Source organism: Bufo gargarizans, chromosome 5 (assembly GCF_014858855.1).
Source record: "Bufo gargarizans isolate SCDJY-AF-19 chromosome 5, ASM1485885v1, whole genome shotgun sequence".
NCBI classification, from domain to species: Eukaryota; Metazoa; Chordata; class Amphibia; order Anura; family Bufonidae; genus Bufo; species Bufo gargarizans.
Window position 1 is genome coordinate 384,127,551 of NC_058084.1, and position 21,094 is coordinate 384,148,644.

Consider the following 21,094-nt stretch of genomic DNA (forward strand, 5'->3'; position numbering starts at 1 on the left):
ATAAAAAGCCCTCATATAGTTATGTGAACAGAAATAAAAAAGTTATGGCTCTGGGAAGGCATGGAGTGCAAAAAGCCTTGAAAAAGGCTTTGGTATTGAGCCGAAACGTTGCCTTGCCACATGGGTGAATAAAGTATTCTACATTGTTTCACAAGTCTGGAGTGCTGCCCGCTTTTTGTATCATAATAGATAGGTAGGTAGGTAGGTAGGTAGGTATGTATGTATGTATGTATGTATGTATGTATGTATGTATATATATATATATATATATATACATACATACACACACACACACACACACATACATACCTACCTATCTATCATCTACTATGGTACTTTAAAACTTTTTATATATTCTTCAACCAATGATTCATTTGGAGAGACTACCACTAGAGGGCAGAGCGAACCATCCATGTAAAAGCTAGCAATAACTTATACATTTTCTTAAAGCAATAGTAAATAAAATAAAAATCCCAGATTAAAAAAGTTCATCTGTAATGCAAAACTTTATACACAATGTAAAATAAAACTGCGAATATAATTTACACACAAATACATATACTGTCCTTTGCATCATATGTCTCTCCCAGTAGAGGCTTTCTGGGAATAACCTTTAAGTGGTTCCTGCAGCCTGCCTTCGCTATGGAAATACCTGCTCTCCGCTGCTTGGCTCCTCGGTGTCCAATTTCCAGTCAGCAGCTTGTTGACTTCCAGCTGGGCATGGGCACTGTCACCTGCTCCGGCCGTTCATAGGCTGCAGTAGAACAGGTGCCCGTGCCCAGGTAGAAGTAAACAAGCCGAGGACCAGCGCAAAGAACCAGAGCAGCAGGGAGCAGGTAAGTACTGTATGAATCTTTCAATAGCGGAGGCAGGCTGCGGGCATCACTTAAAACTTAGTCAGTCATTCTCCACTTTCAATGCCATCCCTTCAGTGGAGTGAGATTGCGACAATTTTGAGACTTTATAAAAAGCTGCAGTGGATCGGTGTGGCTTAAATCCGTTCGATAGGCCAACCATGGCCACATGATACCGCGTGGTACATTTAGTCAGATTTGATGGGAGGAAAACTGCATGCTGTGGTAGTCTTGCTATAAAAGCAACTAGCACCCTGATAGCAGCGGGACGCCCCTTTATTTGACAGTGTGTTCTGTTGAGTGAACAGAACCTAAGGGCAATAGGAAAAGTACATGGGGGCACATTTATTAAGACCGATCTTTTAGACGCTGGTCCTAATAAAGCCCCATCGCTGGCGGTGGATCGCCAAAGTTATGAAGAGGCCTGCATATCCAGCGCTGCTTCTAAATGTAAGCCAGCTTCCGAGATCTCTTACATGAAGACCTTTTTCTATGCCAGAAACAGGCATAGAAAATGGTAAATGAGACGAGACTGCCGACCCGTCCCCTTACCCGCCACTTCTTAGACCTGGCATGAGCAGGGAGAAATCGCAGACAGCGGCACAACTAGCCGTTGCGCCACAATCTGCGCCTGAAATACCCCAAATTTAGACATATTTCAGCATGATAAATGACCCCCATAGTTTATAAAAACCAGGATTTAGAATTTCCACAAAATATCAGGAGTCGAGCCTTGTTGTGGAGGCTCGGAATATGGTAACTACGAGGGATGCTTCTGTATTATCTGGTAAATGCATCTCATGATGACTGAGTAATGTATTCCTATAATACACTGCCCAGTATAATGGACTGGTAATGTGCATTTCAAATCCCATTTACAATCATTACTTGTTCGTTAAATCCCATTTGTAGACAGTTTATGCTATTTGCAGAACTTCCGCATCCCAAGACGATACCTGGCCCATTAGAAGCTGTCAGCAATTTCAGCCAAACGTGAAATATCGCTACCATTTATGACAGCAATTTATCATGTCTGAGCATGTCCTATATTCTGTTTAGGAACAGATGAATTTTGGATTGCTAGATCCTAATACTTTGCTGTTTTCTGGTAGTGGTCACGTTTTATTTGTATCCCGTATTTATTTGTACTGGTGGTTTACACTGGCAACAGAAGTCGGAAAGGCTAACTTGTTAAATGTGAATAAATGAGAAGGAATGATGCTCCCCAGCACCGGGTCTTCCACCAAACCCCTCTTCTTACCATTAGGGCTCATGCACACGACCGTATGTATTTTGCGGTCTGCAAAAAATACAGATGACATCCGCGTGTATTGCGAAACAGAACAGCTGGCCCTTCATAGAACTGTAGTATCCTTGTCTGCAATGCGGACAATAATAGTATTATTTTTTTTTGCAGAACGGAAATACGAAAACGGAATGCACATGGAGTAACTTCTGTTTTTTTCGCAGACCCATTGAAGTGAATGGTTCCGCATATGGTCCGCCCAAAAAAACGGAACAGACATAGAAGGAAAATACGTTTGTGTGCGTGAGCCCTTAAAGGGATGTAAAAAAACTAACAAAAAAGGATAGAGTTGCCATGAGGCTGAAGTAACACACCAATAGACCCAGTAACTATGGCGGAACACATAACTGGACCACACTCTGTGACCAGAGACAGTTATTCTTCAACTCAAATGATTCTAATAAACACACCAATGGTGATGTATAAACCAATAGTCACTGGGTAAACTGGTATATAACTGGTGATGGGTACTGGATGCACTACAGGAGAGTTACGCACCAGGAATTTGCCACCCAGAGACCAGACGTTAGCAGGGAGGCTGGTTTGGTACATGGAAGTGACAGATTACACCCCTAGTAACACAGTTAATCCTCATGCACACGTCCGTAAAACACGGACCGTGTGATACCGGCCTGGATTTCTTCTGACAGCAGGAGCACACAGCGTCATTGGTTGCTATGATGCCGTGCGCTTCCTGCTGCCGCCGCAGTACAGTAGTGCACTGGTATGATCTATAGGCTTTAAAGTGGTATTCTGGGATTTAACAACTAATGACATATCCTCAGTATCTGGTCCGGCTCCGACCAATCAGTTGTTGTGAGAAGCCACCGCACTCCAGCGAGCGCTATGGCCGCTTCATTTCTGCAGTGAATAGGACTGAGCTGCAATACCAAGCACAGCCACTAGACAATGTATGGCGCTGTGAGAAAGAGGGAGGTCCCTCGAAACTTTGCATAGCGGAGGGCCCTGTCTTGAATGAACTTGCCCAGAGAAAGAGATACAGACTGAGTACACAGGTGAATGCATTAAGAAGCCCGTCGGTATTTCTAACCCTGTTTTTGATACGCGTTTTACCTTTTTTCATCAAATAAAAAAATGGTGGATTTCACACGTAAAATTACTATTCGAGTTTATAAATAGAAATGTAAAAATGTATAATATACTTCACATTTTAAAGATCCTTCAGGTCCCTCAGTGCTCTGAGGTTTGAAATCCAACACCATGATGTGCAGCCCATAATGGCATCATGGGAACGTGGCAGGCAAACAGACCTCCGCAGCCATGTGATGCCGCTCTAGGTGAAATATTGCCTAGATTGTAAATGACCGGGCACCGGGGAAGCCACACGGACTAGACACCGCAGACTGCTGGAGAATTTAATAGGTGTGGTTTTTTTTCTATGATGGACAGATACTAGGCTTTTTGGCAATTACAGGAAACCCCTTTAATCCCATAGATCGGCTAGGGGATAGCCATTGACTGACCATTGGAAACCCCAACGAGCAGGAGAACAAGGGTCCAGTGTCCCATCTTACGAATGGAGCGGTGGTGGAGCGTGTGAGCTGCTGCTTGGTTCATCTTTATGGGACTGCCAAGTACAGCACTGACCGCTGCTCAATTCAAAAGGGGATACGGGACCCCCATTCTCCAAATCAGCATCACTTTGCTCAGAACAGTGTCTACAATTTCTTCGAAACTGGCAAGTGGAAAGCTCAGGGGCTGCCCCAACGTTACTGTTTGACATGTTGCCTTAAAGAGTAACTAAACTTTTGAGTAAAGTTTTAATAAGATGTCCCTAATGCCATAATAGTTTTTCTAATACACTTTATTCATGGATTTTGTATACCATTTCCCCTCTCTAAAGCCCATTCTCCGTGCGCTTAAAACTGACATTTCTGTACACCGCGGACTGCTCAGCAGTGTACGGAGTACGGGCTGTAGACACTTTATGAATGGGGCCGCAGCAGCAGCGCAGGTAGTCCGGGAAGGCGCCCATATGGCAGCTCCCACCCGTGCCCCCTGGATGTTTACTAACTCCTGGCATAGCACATGGGTAGCCTGTACCCTTGTGCTATGCCAGGATTAGCTGAGCGGAGGATTAGTTTAGCGGAGCCAATCTAAGAGAGCTGCATGTCAGAAGCAGGAGCCCACTCTAGTCAGCTAATCCTGGCATAGCACAGAGTACCCAACCTCCGGGGCGCATGGGTAGGAGCAGCAATATGGGCTCCTGCCCATACACACTATGCTGCGGTCCCATTCCTAAAATGTATAGAGCCCGAACTCAGTACACTGCTGAGCAGTCAGCGGTGTACAAAAATTGTGGTTTTAAAGGGAACCCGTCATCAACTTTATGCTGACAGTACTGAGGGCAGCATAAAATAGTGACCAAAATGCTGATGTCAGCGGTGTGTCACTCATGAGCTAAAAGTAAGTGGTTGCTGAGAATCAGCATCATAATCATTGCAGCCCAGGCCTTGAAAAGAGTCCAATCTACCTGAGAAGAGTCCTGGTTATACATAGTCTCCTGCTCTCTCGCCCATCTGCTGATGATTGGCAGTTCTCTCCTAGAGAGAAAGAGGGAAAACTAGGTAGAAGACTGTCAGTCATCAGCAGGTGGGCAGGAGAGCAGGAATTCATGAATAACCAGGACTCTTCTCAGGTGGCCGGACTCTTTTCCAGGCCCAGTCTGCAATGATTGTGATGTTGGTTCTCGGCAACCACTTACTTTTAACTTTTATATGACAGACCGCTGAAATCAACTCACCCGTCTGTACTTTATGCTGCCGTTAATATGGGCAGCATAAAGCTGATGACAGGATCCCTTTAAGCCCACAGGGAAAGGTGCGCTTTAGGGAGGGGAAAGTGTAATAAAAATACAAAATCCATGAATAAAGTATTAAAAAAAAACTATTATGGCATTCGGAACATCTTATCAAAAGTTTAGTTACTCTTTAAGTAGATTAAATTGTTTGCAGCAGATTACTATTTGCTTACTTTGAACAGCCTGTCCTAGCAATAACTCTGCATTCTTGGGTTGAATAGTTACCTTGGTATAGCACAAATTTGTCAGATTCGGCATGACAGGCAGATACGGGCGGGTGATGACTCACCTGGGAATAAAAGACATAACAAAACATTCATTCTTCGACACGTCATACATAGAAATGGTTTGTTGGTTTTGTAGCCGCAAGTGAATAACGCGCACTCATTGTACTTTTATTCTACATCTGGTTCTGGGAAAACGAAAGCTGAAATCTGGGCAAATGTTGAACAGAGACATTTGTTTTTAAACAGTTTTTATCAATGAGATCATTTTTGTTTCAAGGTCCCACAGTTTTTAAAAATCTCTGCTTGCTGTTAGTGAATGCCACTATTCATGTTTACAGCCAGTGGCTTAAAACTGATGCCCAGCAGACACAAGTGCAGTGGTATTGCAGTTCCTGCAAATAAAGTGCATTCCTTACAAATGGCAAAAGTTATGAAGTATTCAATACACTTTCTGTATCAATTCCTCATTTTAAAATCTCTGCTTGCTGTCATTTAACAAAAACCTTTATGGATACAGTACATATAGTGTATCAGAGCTCTGACGGATTTTCATCCAAGTACAATAGGAAGTTTCATATTGAGTGACTGCAAGTAGAGGTTTTGACAACTCAGAGGAATTGAAACAGAAAGTATATTGGAAAATGGTAAAACTTTTCTGTACAAATCACGTTTGTTTGCCAGGGCTATAATATCTCCTTAAGTCTATCAGAGTTTACTCTTGTAATGAGCTGTAAACGTGTGGCAGCTGCATAAGGGCAACAACAAATATTTCCATTCACTTACAGCAAGAAGGGATCTTGAAATTGGTGAAAAGTGTGCACATTTTCATTCTACAATAGTTAAATATATTCTTGGGGATTATTATAATTTTCAGCTAAACATACGGCATTGTTCCCAAGCATTCCTCACAATACTCAATGTCTATATGTATATAAAACAGCTACGGCTATGACAAGTTGTATTACTGGGCCATGCACGATTAAAGGGGATGTCCTACCGTTAAATGTCATACTGCTAAACGAAAAATCATTAAGTGGTGGCTTACGGCATTTATTTGCATAGTATGGCGCCACCTGGTGTTCGAAGTGTATAGTAATGGGCATATCCATCTATTGAGCCGGTCACCCTCCCTACAGCCAGGTCTCTGCATAGCGATGCTATGTTCACTGCAGAACAGCAAATAGCTTTCTTCCCTGTGTTCATTGCAGAGCAACTAATAAAGATGGCTGAGCATGTGTGACCGGCAGCTCTCAGTTTAGTGGATGGATGGGAGTAGAGATGAGCAAAGCGACTTAGGATGCTACATCCGAAGTCGTTTTGCTATAAAATTTGTTATAATACTGTACGTAGATTTGTCTCCGTACAGTATTAGAATGTATGGGCTCCGATGAGCCGAAGTAAGTTATTCATGGAGTCGAGCGCGACTTCGTTGAATAACTTCAGTAGTTCATTATTACAGTGAAAAACCTTGGAACCGAACTCTGCTGTTCCAAGGTACCACTCCGAACTTAAGCCGAGTTCGGTTCCAAGTTTTGAAGTGGTTTTTCACTGTAACAATCAATTACCGAAGTTATTCAATGAAGTCTTGTGCGACTTTGTGAATAACTTACTTCGGCTCATCGGAGCTAGGGATGAGCGAATCAACTTCGGATGAAACATCCGAAGTCGATTCACATAAAACTGTTAGAATACTGTATGGAGCGAGTGCTCTGTACAGTATTAAAATGTATTGGCTCAGATGAGCCGAAGTTATTACTTCACGAAGTCTCACGAATTTGACCAAACTCTAGTTCGGCTCCAAGGTACCACTTGTAGAAACTACCTGAAGCCTTGTGAGACTTCGGGAAGTAATATCTTTGGCGCCAATACATTCTATTAGGATGCTCCGTACAGTATTCTAACAAAGTTTTATGCGAGCCGACTTCGGATGTTTCATCTGAAAATCGATTCGCTCATCCCTAATAGGAGCCCATACATTCTAATACTGTACCGAGACAAATCTCCATACAGTATTATAACACATTTTTTTAGCAAAGAGGCTTCGGATGTAGCATTCGAAGCTTGCTTCGCTCATCTTTAGATCATGTGAGCATGTGTGACCAGCAGATGGCCTTGCACACTGCTACACACTCTCACCACCAGGGGGCACCATACTGTGACATATTCCTTCACTGAAGTGTTTGGTATTTTTCACAGCAGGAAAATTGGTAAATGCTTCAATTTTTATGATCTATACTATGAATATAATATGCTGGTGGGATTAAAGGGAACCCGTCATCAACTTTATGCTGACCTCACTGAGGGCAGCATAAAGTAGTGACAGAAATGCTGATTTCAGCGGTGTGTCACTCATCAGCTAAACGTAAGTGGTTGCTGAGAACCAGCATCATAATCATTGCAGCCCAGGCCTTGAAAAGAGAGAGTCCAATCTACCTGAGAAGAGTCCTGGTTATTCATGAATTCCTGCTCTCTCACCCACCTGCTGATGACTGACCGGCTTCTACCTAGTTTTCCCTCTTTCTCTCTAGGAGAGAACTGCCAATCATCAGCAGATGGGTGAGAGAGCAGGAGATTATGTATAACCAGGACTCTTCTCAGGTAGATTCACACTCTTTTCAAGGCCTGGGCTGCAATAATTATGATCCTGGTTCTCAGAAACCACTTACGTTTAGCTCATGAGTGACAAACCGCTGAAATCAGCATTTCTGTCACTACATTATACTGCCCTCAGTGAGGTCAGCATAAAGTTGATGACAGGTTCCCTTTAAGAATTAATTGCAGTTTCAGTGAAGGACAATCAGATTTGGGGATTCAATTTTCAGTTCAAGAATCAATTCCATTAGAAAGTAATACAACAGGGTTTTTTTTTTATATCCTTCTCTTACAAGATGGTTTAGCACATCTAACAAAAAGCTCTTATAATAATGTATTACACCGAGAATGCCTTCTCCCCATTAAATGGACTACAGCCCAGGCACAACACGGGCTCTGCCTGCTCTGCTGTGTCTGCACTGTGCACTTACTAGACTCTCCGGGGAAAAAGTGTCAAAGGCCACCAATCTAGCATTAAACTAGACAATATCGGTGACCCCCGGGACTGCCACAAACTAGAGCCAAATAAAAACCTTGCCTGCTTCCTGACAGGGCACAAGGTATAAATCCTCTTGGTGGAAGAATATTATAATACAACCCGTAAGTCAAAGGGTCGCGCTGTTAAATCAATGCTATTGTGTTTCCTATAGACAATTACTAATTACTTTTCTACACAGACAAGTACAAAGGATGCTACATGAGACATGAGATGCTAGAAGCTGCATAAAAACATTGACACCAAAATGAAGATGTAAGAATTGTCAACCACCAGCCTAATTACATGAGGTCTATAGTCCCTGGGTGGTTAGATGTCAATCTAATAGGTCAAGGTCCTTCTTCACATGAGAAGAGATATCTAGACTGGGGAGAAGATGCTAATGAACTAAATCTCTAGTAGATCAATATTTTCTATAGATTCTTCACAGTATAAGGGCAAACCGAACTGTAAGAAATCGCAGTACCTGCTCGGCGATAAACCGGAATCCTTTGTCTTCATTTGCGCATTCATAGGTTTCTCCGAGCACAGGGTTAAATGGCTTGCTACCAGCCCTGTAGAAACTGGGCGCATATGTCGATACTGCAAATGTGGCAACGTAAACCTAGGACGTACAAGAAAAATAATTCAACTCAAGGAGAACACCAGATTAAGGAAGAATGCATTATAAACGGTCATTTACTGCTTAAAAGAGTGTGGACACCTTTGGGGGCAATTTTTATAATTGCATTTTACTCATTTTTGGTTTAAAATTTCGTTTTCAGTTCTTTCATTAAACATTTTCAACAGTTTTTTCTCTACAGTTTTCACTTTCACTGCATCTGCAGACTATTTCTTTTTTGTTTTACAACGATGCTGTGAAAGCGGCTCCATAAGATCAATCTGTAGTCCTCATCTCTGAACTCCTGACAGCTCAAACACTAACTACAGCTAAACTCTTTCAGTTTGATAAGAATTTTACTTAAATTAATGTAGATAAGGGCTACAGATCTACGTGTCAGAGTAGCTCCCTGAGGGATTTACCGGAAAACAGAAAGCAATAATCTAGAGTCATTGAAACTGAAAACTGTAGAGAAAAAGCTGTTTAAAACTTTTTATTTTATTTTATTTTTTTATATATATTACGCTACTTTCACACTTGCTTTGTTTTCCGGTACCGAGATCCGGCAGAGGATCTCAATACCGGAAAAAAAACGTTTTAGTTTAGTCTTCATGCATTCTGAATAGAAAGAGGATGTCTTCCGTTTCGGCAGCATTCCGTTTTATGACAGGACACAAAACTGCTGCAAGCTGTGGTTTTGCGTCTGGTCATAAAAACGTATCCGGCACTGAAAACAATGTAAGTCAATGGTGACGGATCTGTGTTTTTTTTTTTTTTCATTTCACACAACCGCATCCTAACTGAACGGATGCATCCTGATGTGCAAAATCAAAACTGATCCGTTTAATTCCGGTATTGAGATCCTACTGGATCTCAACTAATAACACGACCAAATTGCGCATTGGTCACTGCTTGATTAAAAAAAATACAAAAAATCTGTATCGTGTTCCACAATTGTATATATAGTCTTAATAAGATACCATTAAAACGTAACTTTTATTGTAGTAAATGAAATCCCTAAGTATGCATGATATATACCAAACGCTGCACAACTGGTGACCCGGAACTAGGAATAGGGGAGACTAGTACTGGGTCTCTGATGACTAATCTCACCCTGCACTGGATGTACCTTGAGGTGTCAAAGTACTATCCACAAATCCCAAATTACCAGTAGACACCTATAAGACCCTCCCTGTCCCTGCGCAGCAATGGAGACTGTCCAGCTTCGTCACACTGTGGTGGAGGGCCCTGTCACTAGTGTGTTAATATTAGTACAATAGCACTCCTATGTCCAACTAAACGCGTTGGGACGCTCAACAGGACTATAAGTCCAACTCATCAGGGGACCTGTTGGTAATGATCCCAGTTTCGGAGGTGGTGGTCACTTTTGCTGAGATATGTTTGTAACCCCAGACTCAAACCCACCTCTTCCCACTGGTTTACAGTACAGTAGTCAAATGCTATAGGGAAAATAAAGCCCCCTTATAGTAGTGCATTAGTTAGCATATTACTTATCTTTGCCCCCCATGCATCGGTCCACATGCGGCTGTATTGTGGCTTGTAGCAGCAACAATGCCACATGTGCAATGACACCTTTTTAAAGAATGCCGGCCCGCCTCCACAGTGGTCAGCTGACTGCCTCGTGACCGGGTCATGTGACTGACCCGGCGACACGCAGCCACCTCCCCCAAAGGATCATATGACTGCCGCGCCTCCCGATGAAGCGTGAGGCTCAATGATGCGCGCGCCATGTGACCCAGGGAGGTGACGTCAGGGAGGAAGTGTTCCTCCTCTTTAGTGTTACGCCGGAGTAGGCGGATATTCAAATGAAGGGGAGAACATCCTGCGGATACCAGCGCTCCTCCTCTCAACTATTTGTAAGCAAGTTTTTCACAGATAGTAATAGGATAGCTGCGCTTCCAGTGTCAATGCAAACAGCGCGCTATAGAGCATTTTTAACAGCATAAGAATAATCAGCAAACCTCCTATATCCACAACCATAACTATTTGACAGAAGGGGTGAATAAATCTCCTAGATCCCACTTTTGAGGGTATATCTCCCTATCCCCCACATATCATACACCCACCAGGGAAGCACAAAGACTGTAGGGCGATCAATAGCTCTCCAGTTGGGAGACAGGAGTCAAGGAATGAGATTAGCTCAAGTTAAATGAAGCAGCCAAAAGGATAGTTGCTAATTGAGCCCCCCTGGTTGTACAGTTCTTAATTCGAAGATCCACCACGCCTCACGCTGTAGGATCCTTCTATCCCAGTCCCCCCTTCTTTTCCGGTACAGCACTGATTCGATGCCCATGAATTTAAAACCCAAAAAGATGCCCCCGTGGTGGCTCGCAACATATTTTGCCAAAGGAGTGTCCCTACAATGTCGTGTGTCCTACTGGATCTCAAAACCAGAATTAACAACGCAAGTGTGAAAGTAGCCTAAAAGGTCAAATAAAAACATGACTTTTAGCCCAAAATGAGCAAAATGCAATAATAAAAAAATTGCCTAAAAAGGTGTCAATGGCATTTAACCCCTTCCTGACACATGACGTAATAGTACGTCATGGCGGCAGGTGACCTGCCGCATTGTGATGTACTATTACGCCATGGTGATCAGGCGGGCCCCTGCTGTATCCGCCGGCATCACTGTAAAAGCCGGTGCCGGCGGATTAACCCCTTCTATGCCACGGTCAGCGCTGAGTATTTGCGGAGAGTGAGAGAGAGAGCTCATTGGGTCCCCGCGCTGCTGTGGCGGGGACCCAATGGGTGAGAAGGCAGCCCAATGCCTTGCAGAGGCTGCCCAATGCCTTGCATCAGGTCCTGCCTTCTACGGGGGCCGAGGAGATCCAGCCCCAGGCAATGCATTACAATACAGATGTATTGTAATGCATTGCAGAGGGGATCAGACCACCAAAATTGAAGTCCCAGAGTGGGACAGAAATAAAGTTAAAAAATAAATAAAAAGGGGAAAAATAAATAAAAGTGTTAATAAAAATTGTTTTTAAAAAAAGCTATTTTTTTGTCACCTTACATCATAAAGAGTGCCACACCAAGCGATCAAAAAGGCGTATGCCCCCCAAAATTGTATCAATAAAACAGTCACCTCATCCTGCAAAAAATGAGCCCCTACATAAGAATCGTCCAAAAAAACAAAAAAAAAAAAAAAAAAAACTATAGCTCTCAGAATATGGAGACACTTAAACATTTTGTTTTTGTTTCAAAAATGCCATTGTGTTAAAGTGAAATAAATTTAAAAAAGACATTAGGTATCGCCGCATCCGTAACAACCAGCTCTATAAAAATATTACATGACCTAACCCCGGTGAACACCGTAAAAAATAAAAACAGTGCCAAAAAAGCAATTTTTGGTCACCTAACATCACAAAAAGTGCAACACCAAGCGATCAAAAAGGTGTATGCCCCCCAAAATAGTACAAATCAAACAGTCACCTCATCCCAAAAAAAAAATATCCTACCTAAGAGAATCGGTCAAAAAATAAAAAAAGCTACGGCTCTGACTGTGGAGACACAAACATCATTTTTTTGGTTTAAAAAATGCTATTATTTTGTAAAACTAAAAAAGTAAATAAGAAAAAGTATACATATTAGGTATTGCCACATCCGTAACAACCTGCTCTATAAAAATATCACATCAATGCTCTAAAAAAAAAAAAAAAGGGCAGAAACAACCAATTTTTTGGTCCCCTTGCCCCATAAAGTATAATAATGAATGATCAAAAGAATCATATGTACCCGAAAATGGTACCAATAAAAACGTCAAACCCTTCCTACAAAAACAAGCCCCATGCACAAGATGATCGGCAGAAAAATATAAAAAATATGGCGTTCAGAAAATGGAGACACAAAAACAATTGTTTTTCAAAAATGTTTATTATGTAAAACTAAAACAAAGAAAGTATAGACATATTTGATATTATCGCGTCCATAACAACCTGCTCTATAAAAATAGCACATGATCTACCCTGTCAGATGAACGTTGTAAAAAAGAAACTGTGCCGGAGCAGCCATTTTTAGGTTACTTTGCCAAACAAATAATGTAATATAGAGCGATTAAAAAATCATATGTACCATAAAATAGTACCAATAAAACTGTCACCCTATTCCGTAATTTCCAAAATGGGGTCATTTTTTGGGAGTTTCTATTGTAGGGTGCAATCGGGGGGCTTCAAATGGGACATGGTGTCTAAAAACCAGTCCAGCAAAATCTGCCTTCCAAAAATCATACGGCGCTCCTTTCCTTCTGCCTCCTCCCGTGTGCCCTTCCATCAGTGTATGACCACATATGGGATGTTTCTGTAAATCGCAGAATCAGCGTAATAAATATTGAGTTTTGTTTGGCTGTTAACCATTGATGTGTTAAAGAAAGAAATTGATTAAAATGGAAAATCTGCCAAAAAAGTGAAATTTAGAAATTTCATCTCAATTTTTCTTTAATTCTTGTGGAATACCTAAAGGGTTACAGTTTGTAAAATCAGTTTTGAATAACTTGAGGGGTGTAGTTTCTACAATGGGGGGTTTCCACTATGTAAGCCCACAAAGTAACTTCAGAACTGAACTGGTCCTTAAAAAGTGGGTTTTGGAAATTTTCTTAAAAATGTAAGAATTGCCTCTAAAATTCTAAGCCTTCTAACGTCCTAAAAAAATAAAATGACATTTACAAAATAATGCCAACATAAAGTAGACATATGGGGAATAGTAATACATATTTTATGAGGTATCACTTTCTGTTTTAAAAGCAGAGAAATTGAAATTTGGAAAATTGTGAATGTCAAAATTTCTGGCAAATTTGGGATTTTTTCATAAGTAAAGGTGAAATATATAGACTCAAATTTATGACTGTCATGAAGTGCAATGTGTCACGAGAAAACAAACTCAGAATGGCTTGGATAAGTAAAAGTGTTCCAAAGTTATTACCACAAAGTGACAAATGTCAGATTTGCAAAAAAATGGCCTGGGCAGAAGGTCAAAACTGGCCCGGGGTAGAAAGGGTTAGACAATGACTTTATACAATTTTGAGCATCAGCCATTATAACCCCAAGGTAAAGCACAGTAAGGCAAGAACTAAGGGGGAGACTATCAAACTGATGTAAAGTAGAACTGGCTTAGTTCAACCAGATTCCACGCTAGGGAGGCTCGTCCCCTTCGCGGCCTGCTACTGTCTGCTCCCCCCTATGGCCGGATGTTTTGATTCGCGCAACGGGGAGATGCTGCGGTGGCCGCGCAGAAGTGACGGGGGTTCCGGGGAGCGGGGTAAGTATAATCTATATGACGGGCCTGGGCATTGGAGGGAATGTGTTAGACATTGGATAACTCCTTTAAAGATGCACCAAATTCACCAAACATCGTGCAATTCTCCTCATAATAAATCTCCCCCACTGTTTGTTGCATGTTTACATGTAGATCTACCACATGTGCTTCGGCTACGTAACAGCATTAATTATTAGTAAAAGACATCACCAAAGTCAGCATTGTACCATTCTTTCAAATGGGTCCTGAGTCTCTGCTGCTTTGTCGAGAAGTTCACTGTACTCAAGTTCTTCACATAATCGCTGCAGAGTGTTGAGTGGCTCGTTCAGCTGCACGGGCATGGACACCTTGGATAGGTCCTTCCCAATATTGTTCCTAAGAATGTTCCATAAGCTGATATTACTTGTGTTCGGACAAGGAGCTGGAAGACACGTTCTGTGCTTTGGGAAACCATCTACTACACAAGTCCCATCTAAGAAAAAAAATAAAAGTGAATAACATATAAAGAATTGGTTCACTTTGCATAACATATAAAGACTTCCAAAAATCATATTTTAACTGTGGCATCCATAGAAGACTATGAAGTTAAAGTTTTCCCTAAACCTTTATATATTCTTTATTAAAAACGGTTGTAAATACCATGAAATAAATTTAAAGTTTTCCTGGTGTAATAGGGACCTGAAATTCAGATGCCTATTGTACTTCAGGGTCTATATTCCCATACAGTGCTGTGTTTGGGAGTATGGACTCTCCTGCGGCCGCACAGAACGCTGTACAGGCCGGAGCATCGCTTCTCTTCCTGTACAAGTACTGCTTCGCTAAAGCCTGGCATAAATCGGCTATGGCTACTTTCACTCAGTGGCGTAGGGATAGCCATAGCAACCATAGCGGTGGCTATGGGGCCCTACGCCACTGGGGGCCCGTCCCGGACTGCATTAATTTTATTTATTTTTTTACACAGCCGGGCAGCCAGGTGGGCGGGGCTTGGGCGGGCCGCGGCTGTAGTGGGCGGGGCTTGGGCGGTCCGCGGCTCGGGCCTGGCTGGGGGGGAAGCCAAGGAAGCAGAGGAGTAGTCAGGTCAGGACTGGAGTAGGCGGGCCCGAGGCGCACTGCTGCACGAGCAGAAGATGAGGTAGGCCAGTGAAGGGGGCATCTGTGGAGGACACTGGGGGGGGGGGGGGGCGATCTGTGGAGGACACTGGGGGGGGGAAGGGATCTGTGGAGGACACTGGGGGGGGGGGGAAGGGATCTGTGGAGGACACTGGGGGGGGAAGGGATCTGTGGAGGACACTGGGGGGGGGGATCTGTGGAGGACACTGGGGGGGGGGGGGATCTGTGGAGGACACTGGGGGGGGGGGATCTGTGGAGGACACTGGGGGGGGGGGATCTGTGGAGGACACTGGGGGGGGGGATCTGTGGAGGACACTGGGGGGGGGGGGATCTCTGGAGGACACTGGGGGGGGGGGATCTCTGGAGGACACTGGGGGGGGGGGATCTGTGGAGGACACTGGGGGGGGGGGGATCTCTGGAGGACACTGGGGGGGGGGGATCTCTGGAGGACACTGGGGGGGGGATCTCTGGAGGACACTGGGGGGGGGGATCTCTGGAGGACACTGGGGGGGGGATCTCTGGAGGACACTGGGGGGGGGATCTCTGGAGGGACACTGGGGGGGGGATCTCTGGAGGACACTGAAGGGGGGATCTCTGGAGGACACTGAAGGGGGGGATCTCTGGAGGACACTGAAGGGGGGATCTCTGGAGGACACTGAAGGGGGGATCTCTGGAGGACACTGAAGGGGGGATCTCTGGAGGACACTGAAGGGGGGATCTCTGGAGGACACTGAAGGGGGGATCTCTGGAGGACACTGAAGGGGGGATCTCTGGAGGACACTGAAGGGGGGATCTCTGGAGGACACTGAAGGGGGGATCTCCTGGAGGACACTGAAGGGGGGATCTCTGGAGGACACTGAAGGGGGGATCTCTGGAGGACACTGAAGGGGGGATCTCTGGAGGACACTGAAGGGGGGATCTCTGGAGGACACTGAAGGGGGGATCTCTGGAGGACACTGAAGGGGGGATCTCTGGAGGACACTGAAGGGGGGATCTCTGGAGGACACTGAAGGGGGGGATCTCTGGAGGACACTGAAGGGGGGATCTCTGGAGGACACTGAAGGGGGGATCTCTGGAGGACACTGAAGGGGGGATCTCTGGAGGACACTGAAGGGGGGATCTGTGGAGGACACTAAAGGGGGATCTGTGGAGGACACTAAAGGGGGATCTGTGAGGACACTAAAGGGGGATCTGTGGAGGACACTAAAGGGGGATCTGTGGAGGACACTAAAGGGGGGATCTGTGGAGGACACTAAAGGGGGGATCTGTGGAGGACACTAAAGGGGGTGATCTGTGGACGACACTAAAGGGGGGGATCTGTGGACGACACTAAAGGGGGGATCTGTGGACGACACTAAAGGGGGGATCTGTGGACGACACTAAAGGGGGGGATCTGTGGACGACACTAAAGGGGGGGATCTGTGGACGACACTAAAGGGGGGGATCTGTGGACGACACTAAAGGGGGGGATCTGTGGACGACACTAAAGGGGGGGATCTGTGGACGACACTAAAGGGGGGGATCTGTGGACGACACTAAAGGGGGGGATCTGTGGACGACACTAAAGGGGGGGATCTGTGGACGACACTAAAGGGGGGGATCTGTGGACGACACTAAAGGGGGGATCTGTGGACGACACTAAGGGGGGATCTGTGGACGACACTAAAGGGGGGATCTGTGGACGACACTAAAGGGGGGATCTGTGGACGACGGATCTGTGGACGACACTAAAGGGGGATCTGTGGACGACACTAAAGGGGGGATCTGTGGACGACACTAAAGGGGGGATCTGTGGACGACACTTAAGGGGGGGATCTGTGGACGGACACTTAAGGGGGGGATCTGTGGACGACACTTAAGGGGGGGATCTGTGGACGACACTTAAGGGGGGGATCTGTGGACGACACTTAAGGGGGGGATCTGTGGACGACACTTAAGGGGGGGATCTGTGGACGACACTTAAGGGGGGGATCTGTGGACGACACTTAAGGGGGGGATCTGTGGACGACACTTAAGGGGGGATCTGTGGACGACACTTAAGGGGGGGATCTGTGGACGACACTTAAGGGGGGATCTGTGGACGACACTTAAGGGGGGGATCTGTGGACGACACTTAAGGGGGGGATCTGTGGACGACACTTAAGGGGGGGATCTGTGGACGACACTTAAGGGGGGGATCTGTGGACGACACTTAAGGGGGGGATCTGTGGACGACACTTAAGGGGGGGATCTGTGGACGACACTTAAGGGGGGGATGTTGGGGTGGGAGGTCCTGGAGGGGTGTTTGGGTGGGAGCTCTGGAAGGGGTGGGAGGTCCAATAGGTATGTGGGGGTGGGAGATCCGGGAGGGGGGGCCCATAATTTTTTTTGCTATGGGGCCCAGTCATTTCTAGCTACGCCCCTGCTCAGTGGCGTAGGGATAGCCATAGCAACCATAGCGGTGGCTATGGGGCCCTACGCCACTGGGGGCCCGTCCCGGACTGCATTAATTTTTTATTTTTTTTACACAGCCGGGCAGCCAGGTGGGCGGGCCGCTGCTGTAGTGGGCGGGGCTTGGGCGGTCCGCGGCTCGGGCCTGGCTGGGGGGGAAGCCAAGGAAGCAGAGGAGTAGTCAGGTCAGGACTGGAGTAGGCGGGCCCGAGGCGCACTGCTGCACGAGCAGAAGATGAGGTAGGCCAGTGAAGGGGGCATCTGTGGAGGACACTGGGGGGGGGGGGGGGATCTGTGGAGGACACTGGGGGGGGGGGGGGGGATCTGTGGAGGACACTGGGGGGGGGGGGGGGATCTGTGGAGGACACTGGGGGGGGGGGGATCTGTGGACGGACACTAAAGGGGGGGATCTGTGGACGACACTAAAGGGGGGGATCTGTGGACGACACTAAAGGGGGGGATCTGTGGACGACACTAAAGGGGGGGATCTGTGGACGACACTAAAGGGGGGGGATCTGTGGACGACACTAAAGGGGGGGGATCTGTGGACGACACTAAAGGGGGGGGGATCTGTGGACGACACTAAAGGGGGGGGGATCTGTGGACGACACTAAAGGGGGGGATCTGTGGACGACACTAAAGGGGGGGATCTGTGGACGACACTAAAGGGGGGGATCTGTGGACGACACTAAAGGGGGGGATCTGTGGACGACACTAAAGGGGGGGATCTGTGGACGACACTAAAGGGGGGGATCTGTGGACGACACTAAAGGGGGGGATCTGTGGACGACACTAAAGGGGGGGATCTGTGGACGACACTAAAGGGGGGGATCTGTGGACGACACTAAAGGGGGGGATCTGTGGACGACACTAAAGGGGGGGATCTGTGGACGACACTAAAGGGGGGGATCTGTGGACGACACTAAAGGGGGGGATCTGTGGACGACACTAAAGGGGGGATCTGTGGACGACACTAAAGGGGGGATCTGTGGACGACACTAAAGGGGGGATCTGTGGACGACACTAAAGGGGGGGATCTGTGGACGACACTAAAGGGGGGGATCTGTGGACGACACTAAAGGGGGGGATCTGTGGACGACACTAAAGGGGGGGATCTGTGGACGACACTAAAGGGGGGGATCTGTGGACGACACTAAAGGGGGGGATCTGTGGACGACACTAAAGGGGGGATCTGTGGACGACACTAAAGGGGGGGATCTGTGGACGACACTAAAGGGGGGGATCTGTGGACGACACTAAAGGGGGGGATCTGTGGACGACACTAAAGGGGGGGATCTGTGGACGACACTAAAGGGGGGGATCTGTGGACGACACTAAAGGGGGGATCTGTGGACGACACTAAAGGGGGGATCTGTGGACGACACTAAAGGGGGGATCTGTGGACGACACTTAAGGGGGGGATGTTGGGGTGGGAGGTCCTGGAGGGGCGTTTGGGTGGGAGCTCTGGAAGGGGTGGGAGGTCCAATAGGTATGTGGGGGTGGGAGATCCGGGAGGGGGGGCCCATAATTTTTTTTGCTATGGGGCCCAGTCATTTCTAGCTACGCCCCTGCTTTCACTGTTGCGGTATCAGGATCCAGCTTGCTTTTCCGGCAGGGGAATAGTCTGCCGGATCCGTACTAACGCTAGCCCACCATGCCGCCGGAAGTCCGGTCGCAGCGCGACAAACAAGCCAAGAGGCGCCCGGACAAAATCTGCACCATTATAGCCCGCCCCCATTATAGTGAATAGGGCGGGAGTGGACTTAGCAGAGCGGGCCCAGGCAGAGGCTTTAGCAGAGCGGGCCCAGGCAGAGGCTTTAGCAGAGCGGGCCCAGGCAGAGGCTTTAGCAGAGCGGGCCCAGGCAGAGGCTTTAGCAGAGCGGGCCCAGGCAGAGGCTTTAGCAGAGCGGGCCCAGGCAGAGGCTTCAGCAGAGCGGGCCCAGGCAGAGAAGCTATGTCTTATGTGAGCTCCTGCTCTGCAGCCACTCATTCTGCTCTGTTAATAGCTGTGGCTTCCGGTGCCTATTGCGCTTGGAAAACAAAACAAAATTAAGCATATTAGAAAAATGGATTTCATGGCATTTACAACAGTTTTTAAAGGGATTCTGTCACCTCCCCTAACCCAAAAACCGATTTTAAAGCAGCCATGCAGCACAGCTTACCTTGATTAGGCTGTGCTCTTTTATCTTGTAATCCGTCCAGCAGTTTCTGCAAAAAACGACTTTTATTGATATGCAAATGAGTCCTGAATGTGCCCAGAGGGGCGTTTTGTTCCTCTTAGAGAGCCCAGTACCGCCCCTCTTACAGTGCCCAGCCCGCCTTCCTTGCACTGTCTAACCGCCCCCAGCCTGCCACAGCCTCTCCTCCCCCCTCCCTCACGCCGAACGAACTCTCGCACAGGTGCAGTACCCACTGAGGGCTGCGCCTGTGCGATCAGCAGGAGACTGAGGGCAGGAGCTTCATCCTCGTCACTGGGCATGCGCCGAGCCCAGTGACGTCCGATGCTCGCTCTTCCCTCAGTCAGCAGGGAACAAAACGCCCCTCTGGGCACATTCAGGGCTCATTTGCATATCAATAAAAGTCGTTTTTTGCAGAAACTGCTGGACGGATTACAAGATAAAAGAGCACAGCCTAGTCAAGGTAAGCTGTGCTGCATGGCTGCTTTAAAAACGGTTTTTGGGTTAGGGGAGGTGACAGAATCCCTTTAATAAATAATATATAATGGTTTAGGTACACTAAAGCAAGGTTAGTATATTGTTTTTACTGCAGTTTAGATGTTATTTTCTGAGGGCGATTTTTTTTATTTTTAAACTTTATTGATGTTAATTTGACTTATTTTGTGTCCCATTTTAGAAGATGCAGTGTGTCAGATTCCATACTGTACACAAGTTTTGGGCAAAAGTGGAGAAAATGTTGCAAAAATTAAGATCGCTTTCAAAAATAGAAGCATTAATAGTTAAAATTTTAATTTATTCTGCAGCGAGACAACAACCTCAAGCATACGGCTAATGTCATGATGATATGGCCCCCACAGAGCCCTGAACTCAGTATTATCAAGTCTGTCTGGGATTACATGGAGACAGAACGATTTAAGAAAGCCTACATTAAACTTCACCACTGTAGTAGTTTTTTTTCTTTATTCTATGATTGTAAGTCGTACGCTTTCAACATCTTCAATATCTTTTTTTTCTGAACCATGAGAAATAATCATTGGGTTCCTGACTGGTACTTACTCCTCACTACCTCTTCCCTTCCTTCCCCTGCTTTTTTCTCCTTTCCCTCCCTTTCCTCTTCCCTAACCCTCCACTCTCCTATCACTCACCCTAGTTCTACAAAATAAAGTTACACTTAATAGTTAAATTTGTATTTTATATAATGCTAATTGA

The 21,094-nt window shown here is 46.1% G+C and overlaps 1 protein-coding gene across 3 annotated transcripts in view; it reads right to left on the reverse strand.

The window, feature by feature from the left end:
- The window catches only part of OSBPL3 (oxysterol binding protein like 3), a 201,066-nt gene that overhangs the window by 15,977 nt on the left and 163,995 nt on the right, over nucleotides 1-21,094 (reverse strand). For all 3 annotated transcript variants that reach the window (XM_044292688.1, XM_044292689.1, XM_044292687.1), the window contains 3 exons: nucleotides 14,396-14,640; nucleotides 8,763-8,900; nucleotides 5,207-5,270 (listed from right to left, as the gene is read on the reverse strand). In XM_044292688.1, coding sequence (XP_044148623.1) covers nucleotides 5,207-5,270; nucleotides 8,763-8,900; nucleotides 14,396-14,640 — 447 coding nt within the window. The remainder of the gene's footprint in view (nucleotides 1-5,206; nucleotides 5,271-8,762; nucleotides 8,901-14,395; nucleotides 14,641-21,094) is intronic.